General features: G+C 42.9%; 1 protein-coding gene across 6 annotated transcripts in view; it reads left to right on the top strand.

Annotated features, from left to right (window-relative positions):
- Positions 1-15,401, top strand: part of KLF12 (KLF transcription factor 12) — a 242,837-nt gene that overhangs the window by 209,614 nt on the left and 17,822 nt on the right. For 5 of the 6 annotated variants that reach the window (XM_058419259.1, XM_040054936.2, XM_040054937.2 and 2 more), the window contains one exon: positions 10,311-10,468. In XM_058419259.1, the coding sequence (XP_058275242.1) occupies positions 10,311-10,468 (158 nt within the window). Of the gene's footprint in view, positions 1-2,967; positions 3,162-10,310; positions 10,469-15,401 lie in introns of those variants that run through there. The other variant, XR_009207538.1, reaches the window with a different exon arrangement.

Below are 15,401 nucleotides of genomic sequence, written 5' to 3'. Positions count from 1 at the left end.
GGTAATCAAATATTTAACTTATCAATAATAACCCTTCTGAACAGGAAGAAAGTAAAGGTCATTCACATGAGCTTCAATCCCAGTGGAAACAATGTCCTCATTTAATATCACTGACTTGGCAAGATGTTATGGCAGTTTTTTCAGCTAAGGATACAGAACAGAGAATTTTTAATCACCACTGCGGTGATCAGTTCCACATTTGTTACTCTGACCAATAAGAGAAGGTGGATGCGCAGGCAAGAGTCATCATTGTATAGTCACTGGGACTGACTACTGTGTTGTACAGTGTGAAGAATCAGAATTAATGATAGGAGAAGAAAGTGAAATCTGGAGAGCAAGGTAGAACATTCAGGGAGTCCTGCACTAGAAAGTGGAGGGTCTGTGCTCTTTAAACAAATAACCAGAGCAGAGGTGAAAGGCATGAATCATAGATGTACATACTCATCTTATTTCCACAGTGAAAATTTCAGTTAATCCTGTGTCTGCAACAGACGTATTTTTATTTCCCTTTTTAAATATTTTTCTGCTGAGATTACCAGTGTTGACAAGGCTTGTTTGCAGTATGTGTTGCCAGAAAAGTGTGAGGAAAAAGTATGAATCAGAAACAGGAGAGGTAAAAAGCAGGGCCCTGTGATCTCAGAGCTGTTGTAGGTGCTCAGTTACCCAATTTTCTGCTCTGTTTAGAAGGAAACAAAAAAGAAAGAACAGACTCGGCATTGATGCAGTCTCCGTCTAGAGGGAGAGTGAGTGCGGCTGGAGATCCTGTGAATGATCACTGCTGTTCTGCCAGCTCTGAAAAGAGGGACAAAATGAGATGCTTTTTCTCTGCTAGACCAGGTTCAGCTCCCAGGCCTGAACTAGCATGCATTAAACATGTGTGGCATACAGGATTTCAGGAATTATTCCTGCTTTCAGGAAGATACACAATGCTTTGTCTTCAGATCCAAAGAACAGACCCTTGCCCATGCACTTTAGTCCACTTACAAGTTCATTGTGAAGATATGTTTCCCCACTGCTTGAGGTTTCCTTTGTTCATGAATTTTCAGTCCAGCTCAGAAACACATTCAGGCTAAAGCAAAGTGAGCTAATTTTGGAGGTTTTTTTAACAAAAGTGAAGGTTTATGTTTGCTCATGGTTACTTAGAAGTCTTTCATTATAATGTGTAGATATAGGTATTTATGAATATTAGCACTTCTAGGAAGTGTTCAGGAAAAACAAGCATTCATTAGAAACTCTTTAGAATATGAGCACGGTGAGCACTGGAACTCATTGCCCCGATAAATGGGCCTATTTTTCTTCTTCTGTCTTTGAACATTTTCAGCCTTAAACAGGACAAAACTATGAACTTGATCTATCTCTGAAAAACGTTGCTGAGCAGAAAATTTATAGTTCACTCCGCAGATGAGGTTTTTTGTTAGTCTTTATTCCATGATAATACATCGTGTTACAAAAAGAGGCGTTAACATGGGTTTCGACATCCAGAGCAGTCATTGAGTTGAGTTCAGCCATCCTGATGAGCTGGAAGGCTCAATATTGAAGCTGTGCATCTTCTGTAACATGCACATGTTAGGAAAAATACTTCCAAACATACGTAAACTGCTGACATGTGTCACCTCAGGATCTCTGACAAAATATAAGGACACTTAATTTGAGTCGATGTGTCCAAACCATGGGAAAGGCAGAGCAATGAAACAGAATTATGTTTAATATTACTGAAAGTGTTAAGTCTGTGTGGAAAACATGATAGCCTTCCTGTCAAATGTTTATAAAACCTTTACAGGTAGAAACAAACTCTGTATGCCCTGGTGTCGCAGTGTCCCTAAAGCGCTGGTGAAGCGCAGCCCCAGGCTAGCTCAGCCTCACACTGCGGCAAGCGCGCGGAAGGGTCGGGGTGGCAGGCAGAGCAAGCCACCTCCTCCCCGTGGGAACTTGGTTCCCCTCGCAGCGACAGGCACAGGATCTCGCAGGACCGCGGCGGCAGGAAAAGAGCCGACTCTTCCGAGCAGGGTGGCAAGATGGTTTTATTGAAAGGGCAACAAGCACGGAGCTCTGCCTTGGCCGACTGCTGCTCGGAGAGAGCCCTGAACAGAGCCGTGCCTGAACTTTTATTTGGGGGAGGGTTAAGGGGTGGCGACAACGGGTCAGCCAATGGGAGATTAGGGGGGTGTTACAAGGGGTGTAAACTTCGGAACAGAGAACCAGTCACAGAACAGGGGTGGGGGATTCCCCGGGACCCATCCAATCACTCGACGCCCCTCCTGGACCTTTCCAGAATCCAGGGAAGGGCCCCGAAGTGATGGACAGGGCGCCCAAGGAGGGAGAGAGAGGATTGACAATGGGGAGTAAAGGGGGAGGAATGATTGACATATAACGAACAGAACTCTCTAACTCGTAAACAGGTTGAAACCACTTACAACATAGGGGGGTTACAGGGAACGAACCATTATATAAATTCATATTAAAATTCAACCTAAAATCAGAACAATAAACAGTCAAAACTAATTTCACACCGCCACACCCTGGCATGTTAGGAGAAACATGAAATTCATCCTTGTTAAGGAGCATCTCAGTAATTTCATAGAGCTGGTCTGGGAATTGCTGTTGCCCAGGTTTAGCTACTACTGGATGTAGTAGTACAAGTTGTCATACAGCCATGACCTTTCTCAAAACCAGGAAGAAACATTTTAATGACGTAGACAATGTCTAGGTGCAAGGTAGTTGGCATGTAATTCCTTTGCTTTTTTACACAATAGCTCTTGAGGGTAAAACTTTGTCATTTAATAAGGGTAAAATAGACGGAGATGTTTTGGTGGGTTTTTTTTTTTCCTCTGACATTTCAGAATTTGTGATAGATTTGATTTATGGATTTTCTCTGTCAGAAGTGCTTTACAGTCCTCCAGTCACCAGATCTGGGGGGCGTGCTGGAGCATGTCATAGATGTTTACTGGTCCAGTTTCCTTTCCTTAGAAACCCAGAAGAGAGGAGCAGCATGAAAGAGGAGAATAAGGTGTGTATTTGAAACTCTGCCCACTGTGGAGCTGGGAGGAGGCACCTCAGAACACCAAGTTCTAAGAGCTTGAAAGTGTTCCTGGATCCCACAGGACAAATATAGATTAGGAGGATCAAACAAATGTCTCATGTCTCGGCATAACACAGTAGTGGTAAGTGATGAATGGTTTTGGTAAGGTGTGCCGTGGTTTACATTAGTGCTTTTCTTAGTAGCCCTGAATTTTGTTCCTTTTGCCAGAAGTTTGTTCCATATATAGTTGCGGTTCCCCTTGCACCCCAGCCAGAGCAGTGTTGTGACACACTTGGGTTTTGCAAGGCAGCTCAGCAGTTCAAGTACCTTTATCTGGTCTCAACAGTAAATGCTGCGGATAAGGTCAAAGATGTGCAGTGTGGGTTTTTTGCTGACTGCCCAGGTCGGGGATGGCGTGGGAATGGCCATATGGAGCTGGAGCAGAGGATCCTCTTTACCAGGGCACTGCCTCTGGCAGCAGCCAGCAGTGGACACCTAGAACCCAGCATAACAGGAGAAACTTCCTGTGCTCCTACTCTCATTTGCCCATCTGTTTCTAGTGCAATTTCACTCCAGCTCAAGCACTTTCTGAACCAAGTGTATTCAAATCATCTTTTATCTCTGTCTTGTTTATCCATATAATTTTCCCATTTGTGTGCTGCTTGTGTATGCTGCCAAATTCCTCCTTTTCTTCTTGACAAAAAGTATAATTCCAGTATAACATCACCTTAAAGTACAGTGATTGAAGTAACTACTGCTAATAAGAGTAGCACATATTTTCCTTTTATGATCACCTTAAATACTGCTTGATATGTTTTAATGTCTAACATTCCTAAGGCAGCTGTTTGCCTTTCATGAAACATTAATTAGAATCTAAGAATCAAAGAGGAGAAAAAATACATGTGCATGTAAGCATGCACACCTGTTTATGAACAGGAGACAGTAGCAGCTTTGTATTTTTTCTTAAAAAAAGTAAATATTTGAGTGAGTGAAGATTTCTATTCGGAGACGACACTGATATTTAAGCATTTTATAGCAAAAAACCTTCTGTGTTTTTATATAGTAGGATTTTCTCATCTGACTACTAGGAGGAGTTTTATAAACTGTAATGAGAAATAATCCATGTCATATTTCTTCATGGTGTAGTCTTACCACTATCCTGAGTGGGATGGTAACATTACATGGTCTACCAGAAAATGAAATTACATTATGTGAAAAGCTGCTACAAAATTAAGTAATTGAGAACTGGAATCTGCCTAATGTGATTCAAAGCTCCTTTTCAAAAAGGCGCACGGTACCCACATGTCTGTTAGGGTGTGAAACTTAAGGTTCTTAACTAATAGAAGATACTTTGTCTTAAGTGACATCAGCTCTGTGAATGAGTGGTGTGCTGCTGTGGGTGTGTTCGTTCGCAGATATGCCAGAGGAGCCAAGCAAAGGTGTTGGGACTGTGGTCATCCCTGCTTCTGAGGGTCCTTGGTGCGGACTTGCTCTAAGAACCAAAGGAGGAGTGACAGCTGCCGTGGGGGTGTGTGAGCATACTGTTCAATGTGCTCAGGGTGTGCCATCCCACACTGAATCCAAAAGCTAGGATTTAAAAACATAATGTCTAGAGTTAGTCACATAACAGCTCTAGGTTCTATAAACGTTAAGCAACCAAAACCCATAATGCTTCTTTCTGCAGCCCTGATTCCCTTTGAATGCTGAGCAAATGCTAGAGATACAAGGATTTTCTTCAACTGCTCATTACTATCTGAATGCAGGTGTATTGTACTCTAGTTTTCTGCTTTTATTTAATTTGCCTGCACTTTTAATTGCTGTAACTTACAGGCTGACCCAGAAACTTTGCACATCTCATAAAGTAAAGATTCACTTTGCTAAACTTATAAGCTATTTGAATATTTGAGTCTTGTATAGTGACATATTTTTCCCTTTAAAAACATAAAACCTGTTAATATCTGAATGTCCAGAACTGAGCTGAGGGTGGGATATGAATGGTTCTATCATGTATTGCCAAAACGCATCGTCAGCTCATAGTTATTTTACATGGTCATATCTCCCAATTTTTGTTTTCAGCCTGTCTATTTACATGGTTATTTTTCTGTGTGTTTTATACTCAAATATTACAAGAAGCAACTTTTCTGTGGAGCAAAAGCTGGAATTTCCAGTTGTTCCTGGTGTTGATTGCTTATGTCCATTGTTCTCGATTTCTTCACACATACTCTAAATTTACATGGAAGCTGTGGTAATCACAGCTGGTTGCCACTAAAAGGGGTGATGACACTCCCTTAACCCGTGGCCACAGGTTCCCATTCTCTGCCATATGTCAGTGCAGGTACTTGGCAGACTCTCCTACTTAGGGAGTCAAGCTACCAAAAGCTTCTCAGATTCTTTTTTTGGCAGAATTTTCCTTTTGTCATTGTGGGTCCTGCACTGCTGGCTTGCTGCAGAATCTGCCAGGTGCCAGTGCCAGCACAGCAGAAAGCAGTTGGAGTGGGACTGTCCTGATGTGCCATCTCCGCCAAATCCTGTACTCCAGCGCCCAGGGGCTGAGAAGCATGAGAGGACCGACCACAACTCAAGTTACACGGTCTGGCCTGCTGAGCCCCTCATCCAGGCTGAGCAGATGCTGCATGGGCCTGAGCCCCATCTGATTTTTCTTCCCATAGTAGCCAGAGTGGAGGGGCCATGGCTGCCTATGTCCTGGGTCTCTCACCAAAGGGACGAGAGCATCTGCTTTTTAGCAGCCGTGGACTGTTATTAGGGTGCAGCCACAAATCTCTCAGTTAACTACAGGGCCAACTAAGAAGGAAGGTAATGTAGCCTGATTGCTGTAGAGGAGAGACTTAGGTGAAGTGACAGGGATGTTGTGCACAGACTGGTGTGACCTGTTACCCCCTGATCAATGTGTTTTCCATGCGGTGTTTGGAGGCAGGCAGGATGTGCAGCCAAAGAGTCTGAGCTCGTAGTGGAGGGGACAAAGAAGAGCAGACATGGTAATCGCGAGGACGAAGATACAACACGGAGGACACTGCCTGGGTTTGTAGAGCAAAGAGCAAAGCGTGGCTCACTGCACGTCCCTGGCTCCTTGCTGGCCATGTCAGCTAGCCCTTGGCCAGCTCACTGGGGTGCCAGCAGCCCCCAGGAGCTCGTGCTTGCACGGCCAAAGGTAACCCCGTGTGTTTGTCACAGGGTGAGCGCACTTGAGCACACTGTGAGTAGGGAGCAGCCAGCATGCAGGAACTTGTGGTGTGTCACGGGACTGAACACAGTTCAAGGCTTTAATAAACAGTGTTCCCCAGGCAGCTCTGCTCTGCATACTGCTCAGAAAACACAGGATCAGTCTAAAGAAACCCATTACGTGTGGTTTTTAACAGTCTTACTGCCTGTGCCAAGGGCTATTCACAGTCCACACGGAACAGAGGCAAAACACCTAGGAGCTCATGGGCAGCATTCGTAGAAAGGAAAAATAATCCTGCAGCCAGGGTTGTTATAATCCACTTGTCAAGCAGTGCAGATCACGTTCAGCAGAACTTGATGGCCATCTAGTGGTGAAGCCCCAGTCAGTGTTAGGTTTTGCAGGCTTTGTATCAGAGATACAAGCACTTGGCCATGTGTGAGTTGCAAAGATGCATGTTTTCACTTCTATCTGGAAGTAACACATCTGAATTTTTATAAATAACCCTAAATTCTTGCATCAGTTTTAGTCATTTCACCCTACCAACCATACTGACTAAAGTTGTTGAGCTGCTCATGGAGGCAGCCAGCAGTCTCCCAGGATTCCCATTAGGTGTAACAATTTCTACACTAATGTAGAAATTACACTGGTTCTAGAAATAGCGAGCTGCAAATAAGCAAACATCAAGCTGACAGGTCACAACCCAGTTAATTTATCTTTCAAACTTCATGTTCCAGCAGTAATTTAATACATCCTGCTGAGCTGTTACGTGTGGCATCAGTCCTACTGCAAAAGCCTACCTTGAGCCTTAAATCGTGGCCATTAACAGAAGAATTTGCAGCTCCTCCTCAGGGTACCCTGGTAGCTCTTGGCTGATGACTGATTTCCAGATCTTCCCTCCGTGCAGAAACTGGTGGGGGGGGACACTTAAATTTGAAAGAGGCTGCTACAATATGGTTTGTTTAGGCTTTAGTTGGGGGAGAAGGGGCACTGTGGTCTTTTTCATGGTGTTTCTTCTTTATTTATTTTATAGAATTATAAAATTAATTTTAAACAAAAAGGAAAAGTAAGGTAGTTGAAAAAAATAAATGCCTGTGAATTCCCTGACACATCCATTTCCGAGTCTTTGTCTACCATGATGCCATCAAACAGAAGTTTCAGGAACCCTGTGCTGACCAGAGACACCTGGCGCAGCCCCTGTTGCCTTCAAAAGGCACAAAATGTGGTTTTGAGGACTTCCCTTCTGTCTCTTTGGTCAGTGGGAGTATTTTATAGAAATTGCTTGAGAAGGAAGAAGGTATCCCTTTAGAAACAGTAAAGCATGGCAAAGGGAAAGAATATCAGCAAATCATCTGGAAGTTACTGTGAGAGGGACCAACCTGAGGCAGCTCAAAAAAGCGCTTTTTGCTTTTTTTCGGGTCTTCGGTGATATCCCCATTTAAAGTCACACTACTTTTGCAAGGCTAAAACAAAGCTGGTGGTATCAGGTAGGTTTGGGCTCCTTTTCACCATTGAACATGTCTGCACTGGGGATCCCCCTGTGCCACAGTTTCACTTGCCATGTGGATCTCCTCTGCTGGTTAGTTTGTCATTTATGCTGCACAGCTGTGAAGGGAAGGCATGAGATAACATTTGCTGGTTCTAGATGACAGTAGCTTTTCTCCTTGCTGTGCTGAGCAAGCCATGACTCTGAAGCTCTCAGGGGATGGTGACAATATTTGTCACCTTCTGTGGTTTATTCAGTTATTTTCCCTCCTGTGGGATAAGTAGGGTCCTACACTTTTTAGAGAGAGGGAGCAATCCAGTTAAAAAAAGCAGCATTGATCATGTGCCACCTTCATGACACTGCTCTGTGCCATCCTCTTCTGTATAAATATCCGGGAAAGCACAGAGCAGTTCCCAGCAGTGAGATCACTTTCTCGTGTGTGACAAATAGCTTTTTATGAGGTGCTGACTCTTCTCAAGGTTCATTTTGTCTCGGGGCTGGAAATTGCAGCAGTATTTTAAGCTTGATCCTCCTCCTATTTAAATGAGCTGTACTATCCAGGGTCTGAATGCTCTGTTACAAAATAGGTTTTAAGAAAGCTTATAAGTTACTTTCAGCAAAAAGGATGCACAAACACTAATTTTTAAAGATCAGAATTTCCTGGTTTTGAGCACTGGATTTTTTATGTTCCCTATTGAGCTTTAACATTTGATTTACACATTTGCTTTTATTTCAGCTGGTGGGATGTTTAAAAAAAAAAAAACAAAACCAAAGTGGAATAATGAAACCATTCTCAGTGAATTGTGTCTAACCCAAGACTTTTATTTGTTCTGAGATTCAGATGCTTAAATACAATTCCTAAGCCATTTCTGTGATAGCTAGACATAGCTATGTCTAGCTGTATTCCATTCATATAGTTAAAGTGCTGATGTTTCATACCCCCTTGGGGACAACCTTCTGCCAGCTAATGTTGTTACTAGGGCTCTCCATCCACTGCTTTCTCCATTTCAGGAATTCTCTGCACATCTGTTTACATGCATCATATTATAGGCAAAAAATATTTAATCTGGAGAATCTCTTGCCTGTAGATCAAATATGAATACATATTAAAAGAGTACTGTTCAGAAAGAAGGTACTTTTTTTTCCCCATTAGTGCTTCAAATTAGCATTGTACTGTGAAAATATTTAAACAAAAAATAAAAATGCATAATTTAGACTACCACTAATTCAAGGTTTAGAGATTTGTATGCAGAGAATTAGAGTATCAGTGAAATCACGTGCTAATGGTGTGTGATGCTTTATGCGAACTTTTAACCCCATATAAATAGTCCTCAGCAAGTTCTGGAAAGCTCTAGGAGTTCAGTGTACGCCACAACAGCTGTACAGGAGCTCCTCTAACAGAAGCCTGCAGGTTGGTGTTAACAGAGGTGCTTCCCAGCAGATGCATCAGCATCAGTGCTCCTTTCAAATGCCTGCCTTAGTACCATAGCTTCCCCAAAGGTTCATGCTCTTCGTTCAGATTGATCTTGGGAGTCTTAAAGAGCAGGCTGATGAATCTGTAGCCCATTTACCTTGAACATCAATAAACCTGGGATGCCCTAGAAACCTGATGAAGGACAGAGATGTTCTAGTATTTAACTAAACAGGCTGGTGTAGCTGTGGGTGATGATGATTGCTGTACAATATAATCATAGTGAGGTTGATAGGATGATCAGTTAATGATGATTTGTGGCTGGGTAGTATAATTACTGGCAGCCGACGAGAGTTTGAATCTTAGCCTTTCAACTTGATAATAATTTATCCAACCAAGCCAAATGCATTGCTGTAGCAAGGCTTTCTTCAAGTATTAGGTCCAGCACACACTGTACTTAGAAACTCATGCAACATTTCTTCAATGCTGTATTTTAGTTGCTTAAAATTTGGGTAACTGATAGGCCGTAGGACATTGCTGTAAATGGAGTATCTTTGATAAGCATTTGTGTGTTGCTGTGGAGATTGTTCTCTGGCCTTATTCTAATAAACTTCATTTATCAGTGGTCTGAAAGAAGATAAATTTCATTGGCTTGCACATGATAGATTGAGAATTGTTAAATGAGAAAATGGAAAAATCGCTGCTGCAGGGTGATCTGGATCTGTTAGCAGTCTGTATTCAAGCAAACAACAGGTGTTTGGCCTAATGCGAGGATCCATAGTTCAGGTGTGGATACTGGAAACATTTTTTCATAAAAGGTTTCAGGCTTTTTATCTATTTAAACTTGTCAAAGAGGAGTTATGGAGGCTATATATAAACTTGTTTAGAAAACAGTTCAGTGAGCTTGTACCGGGACACATGTCAGAAAGAAACAGAGCTCAGATAAAGTCAGGCTGCTTCGTTATTGGAGCAGTGTTTCAAGGATCAGGGTGGGGTTTTTGGGCAATAAGCACTGCTAAATCAAAACTTCGGTTATTTCATGCTGTAGAATATGCTCTAGTTCAAGCACTAATTGTGTCAAAATGTAGAAATGGAAATAATTAATGCCTTCTTTATGTCACTTCTAGCACAGTCAATTCTGTTACAGCTGTTTTTTTGGGCGTGGGATATACACCACACTCTTGCTTCATTTTTTTGCTTCTGTTCTGTTTTTCAGTTCAATTTCACCGTTCAGTATTGAGAGCACAAGGCGTCAGAGGAGGTCTGAGTCTCCAGACTCCAGGAAGCGGCGCATCCATCGGTGTGACTTTGAGGGGTGCAACAAAGTATACACAAAAAGCTCCCACCTGAAGGCTCACCGGAGAACGCACACGGGTAAGATGTGCTGGCACTGTGCGCCGTGGTTAAGACAAGCAGATGCCTTTCTGTTCAGTTTAGGGCATAATGAGCTTCTCATCCTAAGACCCAAGGGCCTGTACCTGAGTAACAGGGGTATCTGTGAGTGCACTGGCATTCTGGTGCAGATCAGGAGTGTGCTTTTGAATGGAGCTTCCCTGTCGTCCCCTCTTGGCAGCACAACACTGGTGTCAGCACCAGCCAGACTCTTCTCAGATGAAACTCAACAGAAAAGTGGTCTCTAGGGACATACTTTCTGTGCTTCAGCAAACAGAGGGTGGTCATTGCTTGGGACCAACCAGAGCTAGTCCAGAGAAAACCCTCAAGAGCATACAGCGTGACCATGAATCTTCAGCTGCATTTTTTTCACTCTACAGACCTGTTTCTTTTGAAGCTACTTGCTTTTACACATGTAACCTTTGGATGCCAGGAGCTCCTGAAATTCTTCAGTTCAATTCAAGGGTAAACTCAAGTCCTCAGTCAGTCTGTCTTTCTGGAGGCTTTCAGAGGCACCTACCCCATACTGGAGGGGGAAGTCATCCCTGTATGAGAATCGGTCGCGCTAGATCCGTGCAGCAGAGATGCAAGAGAGGTGCTTAGGGGAGCTGGGTCCCATTCAGGGGTGGCCATACCTAACACTCAATCAGTACCTGGTGTCCTTATTAACTTTATGGGCTGTTACTACTCTGTATGACAGGCATTTAAGGGTAGCTGAAGCAGTGATGTGTAACAGTTGTAATTTTATTATGGATAAACTCAGGAGCAGCAATTTGAAGTTATCAAGAAAAGTCTAAAAGAGGATTGATTGGATGGCTAGAAAGGCAGTGGCAGAACACTCTGAGCCTCAGTGCTGTTCCTTACTCTGATGCGGATTTGCTTAAGTTAAATTTATTGATCTCTATGCTCTTAATGGACTTCAGCATTCCTGTATCTCCTTGGAGGAAAGATGGTGTTTATCCAGCATGTAGGACAGTGTTGTTCTTTGCTGAGAATCTGCTGGCACTTTCTGTAGTCTGCTGTACTCCAAAGAGTATAAGATATTATTTTAGAAAATCACGTGAAGGCTTCTCCATTTCAGTTGAGGCCACATCTCCATCACTCTTTCCAATATGTCTTTCGGCTGGTAGGACATTTGTTGAGAGGAGTCCTAAACAAGGCTTCATCCTAGTATCCCCTACTAAAACAATTTTTATAAGGTATTCAAGTCCCTTCCTTAAACAACAGACGTGTTCAGGTGATCTGGAAATTTCATTACATTTCCTTCCAGGCTAGTTTTCCTGGTTTCTTCTTATGTCTTCTTTCCTATCTTAAATGTGATCTTTCATCCCTACACGTCTAATATATTTTAGATACCATTACCCTGTCACCTTTTTCTGTCATTCTTGTTTTACTTCTTTTATCCCAATCTAACCCTACTCTGTCCCTTTCCTTCTCCCTGCCTGGATTTCTTTGTTGTTTCTTTTCTTGTTTGTATCACCCTTTGAGCATTACATGGCTGTAACAGATTCAAAGACAGAGAGCCCAGCAGAGAAGAGTCACAGAGCGTTTGGTTTGAAACAAAAATAGCATTTATCTGCTTACACCACAGGGAAGTCACCCTTCTCTATCCTGCCAGACTGGCGACCAGCCCAGGAGTATAAGCAATCATTGTGTGAGTTACCAGACTAGATGTGGACAACCTCAGAAATGTCACACCCGAGTCAGCCCAGAAACAGAAGAGGCTCTGTTTTGCTGTGACACTTAGAAACACTGAGAATTAAGTTTGTCGGAGGTCTGTAGTTCTTCAGTGAGGCAGACCAGTGCTTGGAGGTAATGCACCCAAATCAGTGTTAGATAGTCAACACCGCTGACTGAATCTCAGGCCTGTGCACTTGGGGTGCTCAGAAGTAGGCACTGAAGGCTTGGGAGAATGTAGGTAAATCCCAGTTTAAACATATGTAGCTCTCCACCAGTGCAAAAGGAGTTTGTCTACCTGCTGTAATTGTAGGATCCAAGTCCTCAGCTGTGGTTCCTTGGCAGCTGGGTGTCAAGGCTATGCTATCTGTCTGGCATCTCTAGGTAGTCAGAGAAGAGGGATTGGCACCTCTGGGGCATGTTATTCCCTCTTCAGGTATACCCGGGAATTGGCTTGAAAAGGTGCTTCTCTTTCACTGCTGAGTACAGAGGAAGCTCAGATACCTGCCAGGCTATGAGCTGGCTGAAATGAATTCCCACGCCAAAATAAAACTGCCTGAACTGTTTTGTAGTCGTGTTGGAAGTTGGTTTGTTACTTCAGAGAAAAAGGAAAATAACATCAAATCAAAAGCCTTCATTAAATAGTCAGCTGATAACTGCTTTACACTGACACTGCAATAGGCACGATGAACGAAGTGCAGTCTAGAAAAATTGTCAGTGCTGAATTTAGCCAGGGTATCCAGTGAGAAAAGCTGTGTCAAGCTGTTAAAATTAAATGTGTTTTATGGCACACTTCAGAGGTCTTGATAAGAAGTTGGTGTATTCAGATTTACATGTAGCATTGGCCATGAGCGTACTCCATGTACTCCATGTACTAATCTCATCTTGCATTTTTTATCTTGGCCTTTACTTTTGCTTCAGGCAAAAGAAGTTAATTATTCACATATGACCCACAGTAATTAGTGCAGTTTTGGATAAGTATAAATGAAGTATGACAGCTATGCATGCAAGAGTGAGCAAGTTTCAGTAGGAAACTTTCTGAGAAAAGATCACAGAAACTCAGCATTGCATAATCTGTACCTTATTTTTTTTTTTAGGCAGGCTGATCTTGCTGACAATTGTTTACCTAAGCAGTATGTGTTTGAGAACTTCTTTTTTCATTTACTCAGTGATCTTAAAGATCTTTTCCAACCTACATGATTTTCCGTGCATAGCCACTGAAACATTCACAGTAGTTTAGACGCAGGAGGAAAAACAATGTGGTATTATGATAGGATGGACAGATTTGCTGGTTGGGAGGCATACTTCTTTTCATCCTAATGAAGAATGGAAACAGAACATTATAGGTGGTAACAGTTGTATTTAATTCTTTTGGAGTAAATCCTAGGTCTTTTAAGTATGCTGTCAATTAGCTCCTCAGTATTTGCCACCAGTGTCCTCAAAAGTTAGTGTGCTGATGTGGGCACAGAGTCCACTGGGGGGCGGACTTGAATTACATTTGTCTCTCTGACTGGGAAAATTGCAAGTGAAACCTCTGATAGGTGGAGCGTTGCATAAATCGCATGCACTGGTATTAAATTTCTCTTTCTAGTATCAGCTTCTTGTTCTCGTTTTGCCAGATCATCAAATAAAGCTATCAGGAGGTATCAGGTGTGATGGAGAGCCTTCGGGGCTCACAGGCAATCTCACAGCTCAGGTCTATCAACTCTTTCTGCAAGGAGAAACTATGAGAAATTGGCTGACTGGACTTGCATTGAGTTCGTTTCCGCTTCAGTGAACTTAAAGAAAATTACTAATGTGTGACTCCACAAAGGAATAATCTTTAAAAGTGGGAAAACCAGCAGCCATGGGTTGCATTCCTGGTTTGTGTTCATCTGTGTTGCACTTGAAACAGGGGCTGGTGTTGGCCCCAGGAATGGGGGCTGCTGTTTCCAAGGGGTCTGCACCTGTGCAGCCCTGGTGGGACTCACCTTCTTCAGTTTGCTGCTTTTACTTTGAAGGTGGAGAGGGAAGCAAGTCAGAATGCTATTTTATGATCGGTAGTGGCTATTTCAGTCCTTGTAGGCAGTACTGAAGTTGCCATTGACACTTCCAATAGGATAGCTGAGTCCTACAGACTGAGTAATATTGGTTCTTTCCACTGTATGAACATCTAAACATCGGAAGTTGCTCATAGTTGAATCCAATTCTAGTTCATCATCGTTACCCCCTTACCACATGGAGAAGCCTGAGGAGTTTAAAACATTGTGTGTGTCATAAAACATCTGTTTCATCCTGAAGAAGTCAACAAAGAAAGAAGATGCTTGCTTTGAGGCTATATGGGGCATTATTTTACAGTGTCTTAAACACAAGAGATTGGTTCCCTGTCTCTCACCTCCACAGGATTTTATTTTCCTATTGTAGTAGTCAACATTCTCTATTTCTGTGCAACCTTATTTCAATTGTTAGTTAAAAATTTCTGGAAGAACGTGACACTGCCGCTTTCTGGGGTCAACAGCTGCAAAAGCCTGGGACTTTCCAGGTGGCATGAAGTGGGAATGGATTTAATCTGTGGGTTTAGGCACCATTTATCCACAGTCATGGCTTTGCTCCTGCCTCAGAGGAGTGGAGGAGGCCACGGTCTGTAATCAGAGCACTTTTGTGGGACTCAGATGCTGGGCTGCAACTGCTGCTCTTCATCTGTGAGCCCCAGTTGGCACTGGGTCTGAATCACCCTTCTCAGTGCTGCTGCTGCTGCAGCAGAGGGGCTGCTCTGTCAGGCTCTTAGAGAGCAAGGCTGAGTATAGCCCCCAGGCCAAGTGAGTGTCTTAGTGTTCCGTGCTTTGTCCTTGATCAACGCCTATGTCATTCCTGAGAGATGAGAGCAAATACCTTTGCCACAGACGTAATGAAGCCTATTCGTCAGTGTCAAGGGGTCTTCAGCAGTTTTACGTGGAGACAGTAAACATCTCAGAAGTACAGATTTGTACCTGAGAAAATGACAGCATTCCCTCCCCAAGATGTTCCTTTGTAGCTGGGTTGAGACACCACCCTAGAAAAGAGAGGACTAGTGAGTACATGGGTGTTTTATTTAGTCTGTGCTTTTTCAAACATTGCATTCCTCTCACTCACTATTGCTCCATATATTATTTTAATATGAAAGGGCCCCTGTCATTAGTCTTTGTTCACATTTTCCTTTGAGCGCTTTCAGAGTGGACTTAAAGAGTCAGAGGCACCAAAAAAGCTATTTTTGTTCAGT

This window comes from Hirundo rustica, chromosome 2 (assembly GCF_015227805.2).
Source record: "Hirundo rustica isolate bHirRus1 chromosome 2, bHirRus1.pri.v3, whole genome shotgun sequence".
Taxonomy (NCBI): domain Eukaryota; kingdom Metazoa; phylum Chordata; class Aves; order Passeriformes; family Hirundinidae; genus Hirundo; species Hirundo rustica.
The sequence above is the reverse complement of the archived record's forward strand: the minus strand, read 5'-3'. Positions and strand labels throughout refer to the sequence as shown.